Consider the following 16,527-nt stretch of genomic DNA (forward strand, 5'->3'; position numbering starts at 1 on the left):
AGCTTCCCAGCAAAAATTCAAGGAGGAAGAACAAATACTGGGGCAACTGGTAGTCTGACACAGTCAGCATCAAGGCAAGCAGAAATTGCCTTAGACATGATAGGGTATTTGACATGGTAGTTTTAAGGACCTGATACAAATAACAGAGAAGGGACAAATGGAGAAGAGAAACTATGAGGGTAGTCACCTTAGGTTGCCCACCACCTTAGAGTGGCCTGCATCTGTTTGGAGAGCACCAGTTCATTTTTCTTTCTGGGTCAGTGCCCGGCTGTAGGTCTGTGTGAGCATTGGCAAAAGCCTGTTAAATAGTGCATACCATATTTATTGAGCTTGTAATATGTTTAGAGAGCTCAGTAATCTTTAAAAAGTACAGCCAGAAATGGAGGTAGATGTGGAGTTTCAGAGTGACCCTTTCCTTGGAAGGTCCTGCTGAAGCTCAGCACCAGCCCTAGGTAAATGGTAATTTGGTCCCATACTGGTCCATCACCCATATCCCCACAGATGGAAGAGAGCTCCATTCTCCAAGAGACTCATCTCCAGTCTCTTCCACTGCCTCAGTGGCTCTACTTATGTAATAGGTCTTTCTGGTCCATCAATATGTAAACCTTCATTAAAACCTCAGAAGAAAGCATAAGCTACTTAAAGCAACCTGGATTTCTGTTCTCACTCTGTAGCTTCTAGGCAAGACTTTTTTCCCCCTTTATTTTCATGCAGATAATTTTAGAATAACAGATTCTTGTAATCTAAAGAGCCATTTAATCTAACTTCTTTCCTGAATTTGTCTTCCTTAAAGCTGTATTTCCCAAGTAATGTGCCATGGAAGTCTCAGTATTAAGAGGAGCTCTGTAAACAGTCCTAAGATCAAGAATCCCCAGGAAACAGTGCCAAATTTCCCATCTGGAGATTCCCAATATAGTTAGTTTTTATAGGCTGGTAGAATTGCATGCCTTACATAAAAATGTAAATGTGTGGGAATATTCTCTTTATTGATACCTACAGAAAAGGAGAGCTCACCACTGAGGATATAGAGCCTAACAGAAGCCTTTCATGGTGCCTTGGGTCCCTGGTGGCTCAGATGGTAAAGAATCCACCTATAGTGTAGAAGACCTGGGTTTGATTCCTGGGTTTGATTCCTTGGTGAAGATCTCCTGGAGGAGGGCATGGCTACCCACTCCAGTATTCTTGTCTAGAGAATTCCATGGACAGAGGACCCTGGCAGGCTATAGCCCATGGGATTGTAAAGAGTCAAACACCACTGAGCAACTAACATTTTCACTTGGGTGTGTGTGAAGGTCCCTGACTTATTCACCTATCCCTTAGTCATGAAGCTGAGGAAAATGTGTCACCAGAATTCTACCAATGTTGAAACGTGCTGGGACTCATTACCCACTTGGTTGATTATTCAGTTTTTCTTAGTCTTCCTTCTGCCCCCCAGCTGCCTCTTCTGCATCTGGTCTTCATGGTGAGAAGTGCCTCAGTACATTTTTATTAGGAGATAAGGAAGGGAAAGAAAGTGTGTGGGATTAGATTTCGAATCAGGGGAATTCCTTATCATTCCAAATGTTAGTGATGAATGAAAGTGGTAATTTACAATACAATACTAATGGATTAAAATGTTTATAAATTCTCATTCTGATTGACTCTCCAGAGAGATCTCAAAGCCTCCCTTTTACTTAGACTTGATTTGGTTTCTATGTTGTGATTTCAGGGAGTTTCACATTTCCAAAGTTGTCCATGATTTCCTTCCTGTTTTTTGGCACGTTCTGAGTGAAGTTAGGACTTCATCAGGCAAGACCAGTCAGCCCTTAGAGAGTATGTTTCATCTTATTTATTCAGGTGCTTATATTTATGTCCACACTCCTAAACCTGGGGGGTTCTTGCTTTTGACATCTACTAGGTACTAACACTTAGATTCATGAGGCTGCACTTGTTTATCTTTAAAGACAGCTGTTTCCACTTTAGTAGTGGCCAGTTTTGAGAAATGGATAGTCTGTTACATAAGTGTAAAAATATTTTTAGTTCTCAATAAAAGAGGTAAACTTTTTTTTTTTTTAATGAAATGGATTTCCTAGCTGAGACATCTATCCAAAGAACGCTATCCAAAGCCAGCCTGAAGGACACACACACACACCACTGGCAGCTCAGTGATCATTGCTAAAGGACATGGCCCCAGCACTGACATTCAGGTCTGTTGGGAAAGGCCACAGTGTCCTGCTAAAAAGGGGATCTGGTTGCAGGTGTGTGATGGCAGCCAACTGTTGACAGAGTGCATGGGTAATGGGAAGGTGTGCTGGTTCAACTCAGCACCAGAGCTGAAAGGTTACCGAGAGATGGTGTCGTCTGGTGGCCTAAACCTGTGCCATGTGGAATCCCCCTCAGGGTCATCTGCCACCTGATCATAGTCACGGTCTTTTCTATGCTCTTTGCATAATCTGTGTTTGAAGAAAGTGTTCCGTAGCTAAAATAAAAATTTAAAGTAGGGGTTCAGTTCAGTTTCCTGTACATGAGGGTGGAGTCAGGGATGATGAAGAGAACATTTGTCCAAGGTTCTGGGACTTGCAAGTGGCTCAGTGCAGAAGTGGCCCAAGCCAGGCCCACAGGGAGTGGGGTGGTGGTCAGTGGTGGTCTCAGGGACTTCCCTGGCTGTCCAGTGGTTAAGACTTTGCCTTCCAATGCAGGGGGTATGGAGTCAATCTCTGGTCAGGGAGCTAAAATCCCACATTCTTGGGACCAAAACATAAAAAGAACAAAAGCAATGTTGTGACAAATTCAATAAGGACTTTAAAAGTAGTCCACATCAAAAAATCTTAAAAACAGTGGGCCTGGACAAGCTATCTAGGTTCTATTAGACTTAAGGCATTCTTCTTCCTTTTTCTAGGCAAGTCTTGCCTGGGAATTTCACTCCTATCTCCACACCACAATTTAAATGTGATTCAGACTGACTTGTCTAAAATGCTCATATGCTGCTTAATGGCTATGAGGCTTTGGACAAATTTGAATAAATATAACCTCTCTGAGTCTCATTTTTTCTCACTTAAAAATGATAAGAATAAGACTTACCTCAAATATTTGTTGAGAATTAAATACAGTTGGCCTTCCATGGCTGCAGGTTCAACCAACCACAGATTAGCAAACCTTGGCTAGAAAATACTGCCCTCTCTGAAAAAAAGCCTAGAAAATTCCAAAAAGAAAAACTTGAATTTATTGCTCATCTGCAACTGTTTGTTAGCACATATATTGTTTTTATAGCTATCTACATATCATTTACTTTATATGAAGTATCACAAGTAATCTAGAGATAATTTAAAGTATACAGAAGGTTGTGCCTAGGTTATATACAAACATGATGCCCCCTTATATATAAATTACTTGAATATTCATGGATATTGGCAGCTGCAGAGGTCCTGGAACCAATTCCCTATAGATATTAAAGGATGACTACAGTAAATATCAGATCTAAAAAAAATTCATCACAGGCCAGGCTCTCCATCAGAGGTGGCTGTTGGTGTTTGTGTTCTTGCCAAATTGTGTCCCAAGAATTCACTCTTGCTGGTGGCAAGAAGGTAGGAACAAGGGTACTAGGTCTTATCTGGAAGCTATAGAGTGTGACTAACTTGAGAGGATCTTCTTGGGGAAAACTGGCTCTCATACCTAGCAGTAGTTCCAGTTAAAGGCCAATATCCAATCAGCGGTAAACCATTCTAAGCTAAACATCCTTCTAAAGCTCCTTCCCCATGGGAACTCTGAGAACAAGGCAGATGAGGGAAGAGTTGAGTCATGGTAGGAGACAAATCCTAGAACAATTCCCTAAGCAGAAGAGGTAGCTTCTGGAAACTACTGGCATGCTCAACAGGCACTCTCTAGAGCACAGAAAAATATAATTTCCAGAGTCTTCTGCTCTGTGTTCACTTTCCCTGCTTCCTGATGATACTCGAGCCTCCTCCAGGCAACTTCCTCAAGGCTTGGTCTGTTCCTGTCTCCAGGTAACCTCGAGTCTAAGACAGAAGTGGCAGAGAATGGCCCTGCTACCTGTTGTTGTTGTTCAGATGCCATGTCATGTCTGACTCTTCCTGGCCCTGTGGACTGCAGCACACCAGGCTTCCCTGTCCCTTACCATCTCCCGGAGTTTGCCCAGGTTCATGTTCATTGAATCGGTGATGCTGATTCAACCATCAGCTTGAATCGGTGACCTGACCATCTCATCTTCTGCCACCCACTTCTCTTTCTGTCCTCAATCTTTCCCAGCCTCAGGGTCTTTCCCAATGAGTCGGCTCTTGGCATCATGTGGTCAAAGTATTGGAGCTTCAGCTTCAGCATCAGTTCTTCCAATGAGTATTCAAGGTTGATTTCTTTTCAGAAAGACTGGTTTGATCTCCTTTCTGTCCAAGAGACTCTCAAGAGTCTTCTCCAGCATCACAGTTCGAAAGCATCAGTTCTTCAGTGCTCAGCTTTCGTTATGGTCCAACTCTCATATCTTTATGTGGCTACTGGAAAGGCCATAGCCTTAACTATATGCACCTTTGTTGGCAAAGGATGTCTTTGCTTTTAATACCTGTCTAGGTTTGTCTTCTACCTGAGAGAGTACTAAATGTGAGAGAGCTTTGTGAAGAGCTGCCAAAAGCATTTGGGAAAAGGAAAAAAACAGTTATTTGCATTTCCTTGGTATCTCCAGGGCCTCTATTCTGCTGGTGCACAGGGTATCCTGGACATCACAGTGGATGTTGCCCAGATCCTTGCTCTTCCTTCGCTTCTGATTACAGAAAGTCAGTCCTCTGTTAGGAATGGACCTCATCCTTACTCATACTGCCCCCTTGGCTAGATTTCTCCCCTTAAAACAAACACTTCGTGCATTGACAGGCAGATTCTTTACCACTAGCATCACCTGGAAAGCCCAAGTTTATTAAGCCCAAGAATAAAATTTGAATTTATTTAGACCTATGATGAACTGTGGTGTTGGAGAAGATTCTTGAGAGTCCCTTGGACTGCAAAGAGATCCAACCAGTCCATCCTAAAGGAAATCAACCCTGAATATTCTTTGGAAGGACTGATGCTGAAGCTGGAACTCTAATACTTTGGCCACCTTATGTGAAGATCTGACTCATTGGTAAAGACCCTGATGCTGGGAAAGATTGAAAGCAGGAGGAGAAGGGGACAACATAGGATGAGATGGTTGGATGGCATCACTGACTCGATGGACATGAATTTGAGTAAGCTCCAGGAGTTGGTGATGGACAGGGAAGCCTGGTGTGCTGCAGTCTATGGGGTCTCAAAGAGTCGGACATGACTGAGTGACTGAACTGATGATCGTGTCTCATCTCTTTTGTAAATATTAGTCAGTGCAATGTGTCCTAACTTCACTTAGGAAGCAAAATTGAGGAACCAGGATGGGTTACAGAGCAAATGAGTTTAATGAACTCTACAACCCAGAGAGCACTGTGGGCAGAGGGCAGGATGTGGTTTTGTTTGTTCCAATTCCGAGTCAGAGGCAGGGCCTCAGGAAGGGGTGGTGTTATAGATACCTTCAAAGAATAGGACCGGACAAACGGAAATTACAAGGGGAAAGTTCCAGCTCAGTGCAGGAGAGGACTGGGAGTTGATGTGTGCCCCTAGCACCAGAAGTCTTCAAGCTGAGGCTGGGTGGCCATCACCAGGGATGAGGAAGGGGCTGAGAGGTTTTCTGTTCTGCTTGTGTTCTCCCAGCCAGCACTCCAGGGTCCTGTGGAGAGCAGGGAGCAGGTGTGTCACTGTCTTCCAGATAGAAATCTTCAAAGATTGGGACTCTGCTTGTCCATTAGCCCAGGCTTCTTGCCTTATTTACTCTTTTGGTAAATTCATCTTTTGTCTACTCCCTAACTCCTTTTGGCTTCCCTGCTGGCTCAGCTGGTAAAGAATCTGCCTGTAGTGCAGGAGACCTGGCTTTGATCCCTAGGTTGGGAAGATCCCCTGGAGAAGGGAACAGCTATCTACTCCAGTATTCTGGCCTGGGGAATGCCATGGACTGTATAGTCCATGGGGTCACTCGCTCACTCACTCACTCAGCCATTCTGAGCCCATTGAAACCTTTCAGACTTGACCACCACCAGGCATTAAGCTTCTCAGTGTGTGAAGTAGCACTTCATTCTTGTTTTGGGTTTAAGCAGACCTCCTTCAAGTTTCAGGGCAGTGCTCCTCAAACTTCTGGGAGTTTGAAGATGTTTTCAGCTTTCTTCCTGATTCTGTAACCTCTCCTGGGTTTTGCCTTCCAGACTATGATCCTCATATGTTAAATCTTTTCCAAAACCTGTGCCTCACCTTGAGAGTTTTACTGTCCTTTGCTAGATCTTCTCCAGCTCATTTTATACCTTCTTGGAATAGAATCTCCTGAACCACATGCAGCTTCTCCAGCTTACATTTCTGCAGTTTTATGCATGTTTACTCTGTGGAAGAAAGTGTGGTGTATATGGAAATGCATGATTTTAGGGCAGAAAAAATTCTGGTTCTTCCACTGATACTCTGGGCTTTGCAACTTTGGGGACGTTATTTAACCAGCCACTTTGAGCATCAGTTTCCATATTTGCAAGATGGAGATAGCAGTATGCACGTCAGATGTTCAAGAGGATAAATGGCTTGGCATTTTAAAGCCTAGAACCCTGCCTTGCATTCAGTAAGCTCTGAATAATTTAGAGGAGTAGGAGGAGGAGAAGGGATAGAAAAAGTTCTCATTCTTGCTTGTAATGTCTTTTTCATAATAAGGGACCTATTTGATAAAATAGGTAACAATTATTTCAGAGCTGTACTTTGAATCTCCCTGTCATATTCTAATTTCACTTATCTTTGTCATATTAATTATTTTCCATTTCAGTGGAAGAATGGTATTCTTCTTCCATTTCAATCATGTAGATAAGAATGTTGTATTTGACCATTATTAAACATAACTTAAACTTACAGCCTCGCATCTTTATGAACGTAAGTAAGCCGTATGTGAGAGAGATAGAGAATGAACCCATTATCTTCTGGTTAATGTTTAGACAGTCCTGGCACCTCCCAGAAACAAGAGCTACTGCGAGAGAAGTGGGAGAGGAGCCACTTGCGAGGCAGAAGCCTCTCTCGGCGTTCCATCAGCAAGGAGAGGTGGGTGGAGACGCTGGTGGTGGCCGACACGAAGATGATTGAGTACCACGGGAGGGAGAACGTGGAATCCTATATCCTCACCATCATGAACATGGTATGTCAGACCTCATGGGGGCATGGGCAGCAGGTGAATAGATATCTCTAGAAATGCTCCACCCACCAAATAAGAACCAAGAGACCTTTGTGTGGCTCTTTTATGTTCTTTAATTTTTTAATTTGTTTGGCTACACAGCTTGTGGGATCTTAGTTCCCCAACCAGGGACTGAACCTAGGCCCTTGGCAGTGAAAAGGCAGAGTTCTAACCACTGGTCTGCCACAGAATTCCCTGGTCCTACATATATAATATATAATATTTTTATATTTGGTATTTGTACTTATATTTATAAAATTTTCCATACCTAGTTGAACTAGATGACTCAGTGGGTAAAGGATGTACCTGCAATGCAGGAGATCCTGGAGACATGGATTCAATCCCTGTGTTGGGAAGACCCCCTGGAGAAGGAAGTGGCAACCCACTCCAGTAGTTTTACCTGTGAAAATCCCATGGACAGAGGAGCCTGGTGTGCTGCAGTCCAGGGGATCACATAGAGTTGACATGACTGAGCAACTAAACACACACATGCCTAGATAATTAAGGATGGAAATTCAAAGTAAATTGCTGTTTTTCTTAAAAACATGTATCCTAGGAAAACCTATAATTTATCATGTACATTTTCTAGTAATTTATCAAATGACTGAATCATTTTAGCATGATTTTTTCTCACTGATTTATATAGGAATTATATAAGAATTTCCACAAATGAAACTGAGGCAAAGAACTGGAACATTATTTCTTCAAGATAGTTGGAGCCAGAATTGGAATAAAGTTAGTGACCCCTAATTTCAAGCATCCCTTTTGCATTGTAATGCTTTCTGCCTTCCCCGTTGGTCATGTCTCACTCATCTTTGAACACCAAAAACTTCGGACCTATAAGATAAGGAATTATTGCAAAGGCATTACAGTGCTGGTTTTCTCCTCCTCCAGTATTTATCTGTTCTCTATTCACCTGAGACTAATGATTTTCCATTTCTGTCTCTAGGTCACCGGGTTGTTCCATAACCCAAGCGTTGGCAATGCAATTCACATCGTTGTGGTTCGGCTCATTCTCCTTGAAGAAGAAGAGGTAAGGCATAGTGTCCCACCACTCTTCCAACCTAGATCCTCACACTCCTTGGCATACTAAGTCACTTCAGCCATGGCCAGCTCTTTGGGACCCTATGAGCTGTAGCCCACCAGGCTCCTCTGTTCACGGGATTCTCTGGGCAAGAGTGCTGGAGTGGGTTGCCATTTCCTACCCCAGGAATCTTCCTAAGTCAAGAATCTAACCTGCATCTCTTACATCTCCTGCAGTAGCAGGTGGGTCCTTTACCACTAGTGCCACCTGGGACGCCCTTCACACTCCCTACCCCCTATCTTCAGAAAAGCTGTTGATGCACAAGAAAGAGGGTACCAGAAAGATGTCTGGAAGCCCATCTGTGTTATTTTCTTGGGAATTCAGGGATGTCAAGTGGGAGATTTCCAAGATATACATACTTGGAATCATCTGACACTCTTTGTATCTAGTAACTCACAAATCAGCTTGACAGCAGTGCCTAAGAATATTCCAAAGTGGATTAAATCATGTTCTGACTGAGTGATTTCAAACAGTTCAAAGAGACGTGGAGATATTGAACCTTTTTACTGATTATTTCCCTCTTGCACAGTAACACATGTCTCTGTTCTGGGCCCACTGGTCTCTCTGCACTTTTACTCGGGGATTCCATCTGGCCTCAGAGACTTACAGAGCATGGACATGCTGAGACTCAGTTGATACCTCCAGCCTAGACCTGCTACTTGAGCTCCAGATTCATATCCAATTGCTTATTCAACCTCTCAACCTGGATGTGTTCTAAGCTACTTGAACTTGGAAACTTAATAAAATTTGAAATGGAATTCTCGGTTACTCGCTGCCCAAAGCATTTCACTTCTGCCTCCTGCCTTTCTTCAGCCCTCCTCTTCCCCATCTCAGTAAGCAGTACTATTATACACTGTTCAGAAGTCTGGGAATCATCCTTGATCCACCTTCCTTTCTTGTCTTGCACATCTTGCAGCAAAGCCCACAGTGCTCCTGCCTTCAAAATGCATCTCCGAATCACCCACTCTTAGTCATCTCCACAGTCATTGTGTTTGTTTGGCTTTATCACTGATTGCCTTTATCCTCTCTACCACAGTGGAATCCTTCATGTTCTTCCTGTTGTAATGCTTCCCTGCCCACCACCACTGTAATCCAATCTTGACATAGCAGTTTAGAATGGAAATTTTAAATACAAATTGAGGTGCTCTACTGAACAAAACATTTAATGGATTTTTGGGCTTCCCTGATAGTTTAGTTGGTAAAGAATCTGCTTACAATGCAGGAGCCCTCAGTTTGATTCCTGGGTCAGGAAGATCCCCTGGAGAAGGAATAGGCTACCCATTCCAGTATTCTTGGGCTTCCCTTGTGGCTCAGCTGATAGATTTTATTCACTTGCAATGAGGGAGACCTGGGTTTGATCCCTGGGTTGGGAAGATCCCCTGGAGAAGGGAAAGGCTACCCACTCCAATATTCTGACCTGGAGAATTCAATGGACTATATAGTCCATGGAGTCATAAAGAGTTGGACATAACTGAACAACTTTCACTTTCACAGAATAATTTCAGCATTTCTCACTCTGTCCTATGGAGAGTTTCATGATCTGGCCTCCTTCCACTTGCCCATTTTTCTGTGTGTCACTCTCTGCCTTTCTTCACCACTTTGCACAGGACTTCATATAGGTTCTAGAGCACCCAAGGCATTCTTGAGCCTCGTGGCCTGTGCACTTGAGGTTCCCAATGCCTGAAACATCCCTCCCCTGGCTCTGCTCAGGGCTGGCACCTTGTGAACTCCAAGGCCTCTGTTTAAATGACACTTCTTCAGAGAGGCCTCAATGACCAGCCTTCCCAAAGCTGGCCCCACTTAGCATTCTCCATCACAGAATGGAGTTTACTTCCTTTCTTAATCCATTAATATTCCATGTATTTGTTTACTTTTTTCTTGCTTATCTCAATCACCATCAGAATGTGAATTCCAGGAGAGCAGTAAATATGTTTATTCTTGGCTTTATCTCTAGCACCTAACACAGTGCCTGGGCATAAATGAATGAATAAATGAATTAAGTGAAATTTAATGAATGAATGAAACATCCAACCTGGTGAAATGATTTTGAAATCTATAGCTCTTAACCAGCAGCTGAGATAAAGAAGGGTGTTATTCAAATCTCCATTAACAGGAATTGTTCAGTTGCTCAGTTGTGTCCTGTTCTTTGGGACCCCATGGACTGCAGCATGACAAGCTTCCCTGTCTTTCACTATCTTCCAGAGTTTGCTCAAACTCATGTTCGTTGAGTTGATGATGCCATCCAACAATCTCATCCTCTGTAGCCCCTTTCTCCTGCTGCCCTCAATCTTTCCCAACATGAGGGTCTTTTCCAGTGAGTCAGCTCTTCACATCAGGTGCCCAGAGTATTGGAGATTCAGCTATAGCACCTGAAATTCCATTGAATATTCAGGGGTGATTTCCTTTGATCTTGCTGTCCGAGGCAATCTTAAGAGTCTTCTCCAGCACCACAACTTGAAAGCATCAATTTTTTGGTGCTCAGCCTTCTATGTCGTCAAGCTTTCATATCTGTACATGACTACTGGTAAAACTGTAGCTTTGACTATATGGACCTTTGTTGGCAAAGTAATGTCTCTGCTTTTTAACACATTTTCTAGATTCATCATAGCTTTATTTCCAAGGACCAAAGGTCTTTTAATTTCATGGCCACAATCACCAAAGTGATTTTGAAGCCCAAGAAAGTAAAGTCTGTCACTGTTTCCATTGTTTTCCATCTATTTACCATGAAGTGATGGGACCAGATGCTATGATCTTCATTTTTTGAATGTTGAGTTTTAAGCCAGCTTTTTTACTCTCCTCTTTCACTTTCATCAAGAGGCTCCTCATTTCCTCTTCAATTTCTACCATTAGGGTTGTGACATCTACATATCTGAGATTACTGATATTTCTCCCAGCAATCTTGATTCCAGCTTGGGCTTCATCGAGCCTGGCATTTCACATGATGTACTACATATAAGTTAAGTGAGCAGGGTGACGATATACAGCCTTGACATATTCCTTTCCCAATTTGGAACCAGTCCATTGTTCCATGTCTGGTTCTTACTGTTTCTTCTTGACCTGCATACAAGTTTCTCAGGAGGCAGGTAAGGTGGTTTGGTATTCCCATCTCTTAAGAATTTTCCAGTTTGTTGTGATCTACACAGTCAAAGGCTTTAGCATAGTCAATGAAGCAGAAGTAGATGTTTTTCTGGAATTCCTTCATTTTTTGTGTGATCCAATGAATGTTGGCAATTTCATCTCTGGTTCCTCTGCTTTTCTAAATCCAGCTTGAACATCTGGATGTTCTTGGTTCACATACTGTTAAAGCCTACCTGAAGGATTTTGATCATTACCTTGCTTGCATTTGAAATGAGTGCAGTTATGTGGTGGTTTGAACACTCTTTGGCATTGCCCTTCTTTGGGACTGGAATGAAGACTGACCTTTTCCAGTCTTATGGCCAGTGCTAAGTTTTCCAAATTTGCTGGCATATTGACTGCAACACTTTAACAGCATCATCTGTTAGGATTCGAAATATCTCAGCTGGAATTCCATCACCTCCACTAGCTTTGTTGTACTAATGCTTCCTAAGGCCCACTTGACTTCACACTCCAGGATGTCTGGCTCTAGGTGAGTGATCACACTATCATGGTTGTCTGGGTCATTAAGACCTTTTTTTTTGTATAGTTCTTCTGTGTATTCTTCCTACCTCTTCTTAATATCTTCTGCTTCTGTTAAGTCCATACCATTTCTGTCCTTTATCAAGCCCATCTTTGCATGAATTGTTCCCTTGGTGTCTCAGTTTTTTTGAAGAGATCTCTAGTCTTTCCCATTCTGTTGCTTTCCTCTATTTCTTTGCACTGTTCACCTATGAAGGCTTTCTTGCTCTTCTTTGGAACTCTGCTTTCAGATGCATATATCTTTCCTTTTCTCCTTTGCCTTTCACTTCTCTTCTTTTCTCAGCTATTTGTAAGGCCTGAGAGAGAACCATTTTGCTTTTTTGCCTCTTTTTTCTTGGGGGTAGTTTTGGTCACCACCTCCTATACAATGTTATGAACCTTCGTCCATAGTCGTTCAGCCCCTCTATCAGATCTAATCCCTTGATTTGTCACTTCCAGTGTATAAGGGATTTGATTTAGGTCAAACATGGATGGTCTAGTGATTTTCACTACTTTCCTCAGTTAAAGTCTGAATTTTGCAAATAGGAGACCTGAGGTCAAAATGCTCAAGGCAAGTTTTACTGTTTTCTGTGTGGAAGCCTCCACAATAGAAGATCTTAATGTCAGTGATCTCTGAAGTCTTATCCTTTTTCCTTCCTCTCTCCACTATCACTTACACTTGCCTTAGTCACTAAAGACATACTTTGGGTATCATGAAATACCTATTATTTCCCTTTCTGTAAACGTTTTTTTTAAAAGATTTAACCCAAACTTAGAAACTAGGCAAAACAAAGACTATGTATCCTTTCAATGGCTAGCATGACTCTTCTCACTCTATGGGGATGTGGATTTGTTTGGTTATGGTCTAGACAGCTGTGAAAAGAAGAGAAGTGAAAAGCAAAGGAGAAAAGGAAAGATATAAGCATCTGAATGCAGAGTTCCAAAGAATAATAGCAAGGAGAGAGAAGAAAGCCTTCCTCAGCGATCAGTGCAAAGAAATAGAGGGAAACAACAGAATGGGAAAGACTAGAGATCTCTTCAAGAAAATTAGACACACCAAGGGAACATTTCATGCAAAGATGGGCTTGATAAAGGACAGAAATGGTATGGACTTAACAGAAGCAGAAGATATTAAGAAGAGGTGGCAAGAATACACAGAAGAACTGTACAAAAAAGATCTTCATGACCAAGATAATCATGATGGTGTGATCAGTCACCTAGAGCCAGACATCCTGGAATGTGAAGTCAAGTGGGCCTTAGAAAGCATCACTATGAACAAAGCTAGTGGAGGTGATGGAATTCCAGTTGAGCTATTTCAAATCCTGAAAGATGATGCTGTTAAAGTGTTGCAGTCAATATGCCAGCAAATTTGGAAAAGTCAGCAGTGGCCAAAGGACTGGAAAAGGTCAGTTTTCATTCCAATCCCAAAGAAAGGCAATGCCAAAGAATGCTCAAACTACCACACAATTGCACTCATCTCACATGCTAGTAAAGTAATGCTCAAAATTCTCCAAGCCAGGCTTCAGCAGTACATGAACCGTGAACTTTCAGATGTTCAAGCTGGTTTTAGAAAAGGCAGAGGAACCAGAGAGCAAATTGCCAACATCCTCTGGATCATCGAAAAAGCAAGAGAGTTCCAGAGAAACATCTATTTCTGCTTTATTGACTATGCCAAAGCCTTTGACTGTGTGGATCACAATAAACTGTGGAAAATTCTGAAAGAGATGGGAATACCAGACCACCTGACCTGCCTCTTGAGAAACCTATATGCAGGCCAGGAAGCAACAGTTAGAACTGGACATGGAACAACAGACTGGTTCCAAATAGGAAAAGGAGTACGTCAAGGCTGTATATTGTCACCTCACTTATTTAACTTCTATGCAGAGTACATCATGAGAAATGCTGGGCTGGAAGAAGCACAAGCTGGAATCAAGATTGCTGGGAGAAATATCAATAACCTCAGATATGCAGAGGACACCACCATTATGGCAGAAAGTGAAGAGGAACTAAAAATCCTCTTGATGAAGGTGAAAGTGGAGAATGAAAAAGTTGGCTCAACATTCAGAAAACGAAGATCATGGCACTGGTCCCATCACTTCATGGAAATAGATGGGGAAACGGTGGAAACAGTGTCAGATTTTATTTTGGGGGGCTCCAAAATCACTGCAGATGGTGATTGCAGCCATCAAATGAAAAGACACTCCTTGGAAGGAAAGTGATGACCAACCTAGATAGCATATTGAAAAGCAGAGACATTACTTTGCCAACAGAAGTCCATCTAGTCAAGCTATGGTTTTTCAAGTGGTCATGTATGGATGTGAGAGTTGGACTGTGAAGAAAGCCGAGCACTGAAGAATGGATGCTTTTGAACTGTGGTGTTGGAGAAGACTCTTGAGAGTTCCTTGGACTGCAGGGAGATCAAACCAGTCCATTCTAAAGGAGATCGGCCCTGGGTGTTCATTGGAAGGACTGATGCTAAAGCTGAAACTCCAATACTTTGGCCACCTCATGCGAAGAGTTGACTCATTGGAAAAGACTCTGATGGTGGGAGGGATTGGGGGCAGGAGGAGAAGGGGATGACAGAGGATGAGATGGCTGGATGGCATCACCAACTCAATGGACATGAGTTTGAATGAACTCTGGGAGTTGGTGATGGACAGGGAGGCCTGGCGTGCTGCAATTCATGGAGTCGCAAAGAGTCGGACACGTCTGAGCAACTGAACTGAACTGAACTGATGGTAAAGTAAGGTGATAACATTCAGGAAACTGATAGAATACAAATGGATTTTGTCAAGTAGAATTGGAAAGAATTTTTGTCCAGCTGAGAAGATAACTACAAAGATTATGGTTTTATTGCTCTGTGGTCCATTATATAATTGTGTATCTAATTTAGCAGTCTTAGTCCAGCATTCCTTTTCTTTGTTTTTCTTTTTTTTTTTTAAACTATGATTGCATCATTTTTTAGTATCTGCCTTTGATCCAGTTTTGCCATCTTGCTTGTCTCCTTATTAGTGAGTTAAGTAAATCTTGAACATCTGCTCACCATATATTTGTATGAGAATTATGTTTTTAACTTTTTGAAAATTATGCTTGACTAACTTACAAGAAAATTATACTTGACAATTGCCATTACTGCCATTACCCCTACCATAGTTTGGCCAAACTACAGGGAGGGAACACAGCCCCGCTGCTTAATAGAAAATTGGGTTAAAGATATACTGAGCATGGCCCTGCTTTTCAGAGCAAGACCCAAATTCCCCCACAGCCAGTCCCTCCCATCAGGAAGCTTCCACAAGCCTCTTATCCTTTTGCATCAGAGGGCAGACAGAATAAAAACCACAATCACAGAAAACTAACCAAACTGATCAGTTGGATCACAGCCTTGTCTAACTCAATGAAACTATGAGCCATGCTATGTAGGGCCACCTGAGACAGATGGGTCATGGCGGAAAGTTCTGACAAAACGTGGTCCACTGGAGAAGAGAGTGGCAAACCACTTCAGGATTCTTGCCTTGAAAACCCATAAACAGTATGACAAGGCAAAAAAATATGACACTGAAAGATGAACTGCTCAGGTCAGTAGGTGCCCAATATACTACTAGAGAAGAGTGGAGAAATAACTCCAGAAAGAATGAAGGGATGGAGCCAAAGCAAAACAATGCCCAGTTGTGGATGTGACTGGTGATAGAAGCAAGGGCCGATGCTGTAAAGAGCGATATTGCATAGGAACCTGAAATGTTAAGCACATGAATCAAGGTAATTTGAAAGTGGTCAAACAGGAGAAGGCAGAAGTGAACATCGACATTTTAGAAATCAGTGAACTGAAACGGCCTGGAATGGACAAATTTAATTCAGATGACCATTATATTTACTACTGTGGTCAAGAATCCCTTAGAAGTGGCCCTCATAGTCAACAAAAGAGTCTGAAATGCAGTTCTTAGGTGCAGTCTCAAAAATGACAGAATAATCTCTGTTCATTTCCAAGGCAAACCATTCAGTATCACAGAAATCCAAGTCTATGCCCCAACCACTAATGCCAAAGAAGCTGAAGTTGAACACTTCTATGAAGACCTACAAGACCTTCTAAAACTAACACCAAAAAAGATGTGCTTTTCATCATAGGGGACTAGAATTCAAAAGTAGGAAGTCAAGAGATACCTGGAGTAACAGGAAAGTTTTGCCTTGGAGTACAAAATAAAGCAGGGCAATGGCTAACAGAGTTTTCCCAAGAGAATACACTTGTCATAGCAAACACCCTCTTCCAACAATACAAGAGATGACTCTACTCATGGACATCACCAGATGGTCAATACTGAAATCAGATTGATTATATTCTTTGCAGCTGAAGTTGGAAAAGCTCTATACAGTTAGCATAAACAAGACTGGGAACTGACTGTGGCTCAGATCATGAACTCCTTATTGCCAAATTCAGACTTACATTGAAGAAGTAGAGAAAATCACTAGACTGTTCAGGTATGACCTAGATCAAATCCCTTACAATTATACAATAACAAATAGATTCAAGGGATTAGATCTGATAGAGTACCTGAAGAACTATAGACAGAGG

The 16,527-nt window shown here is 42.2% G+C and overlaps 1 protein-coding gene across 2 annotated transcripts in view; it reads left to right on the forward strand.

The window, feature by feature from the left end:
* ADAMTS12 (ADAM metallopeptidase with thrombospondin type 1 motif 12) overlaps positions 1 to 16,527 on the forward strand; it is a 374,380-nt gene that overhangs the window by 190,216 nt on the left and 167,637 nt on the right. For both annotated transcript variants that reach the window (XM_068990670.1, XM_068990671.1), the window contains exons 4-5: positions 7,008 to 7,204; positions 8,190 to 8,273. In XM_068990670.1, coding sequence (XP_068846771.1) covers positions 7,008 to 7,204; positions 8,190 to 8,273 — 281 coding nt within the window. The remainder of the gene's footprint in view (positions 1 to 7,007; positions 7,205 to 8,189; positions 8,274 to 16,527) is intronic.

This window comes from Capricornis sumatraensis, chromosome 18 (assembly GCF_032405125.1).
Source record: "Capricornis sumatraensis isolate serow.1 chromosome 18, serow.2, whole genome shotgun sequence".
In the NCBI taxonomy this organism is placed as follows: Eukaryota; Metazoa; Chordata; class Mammalia; order Artiodactyla; family Bovidae; genus Capricornis; species Capricornis sumatraensis.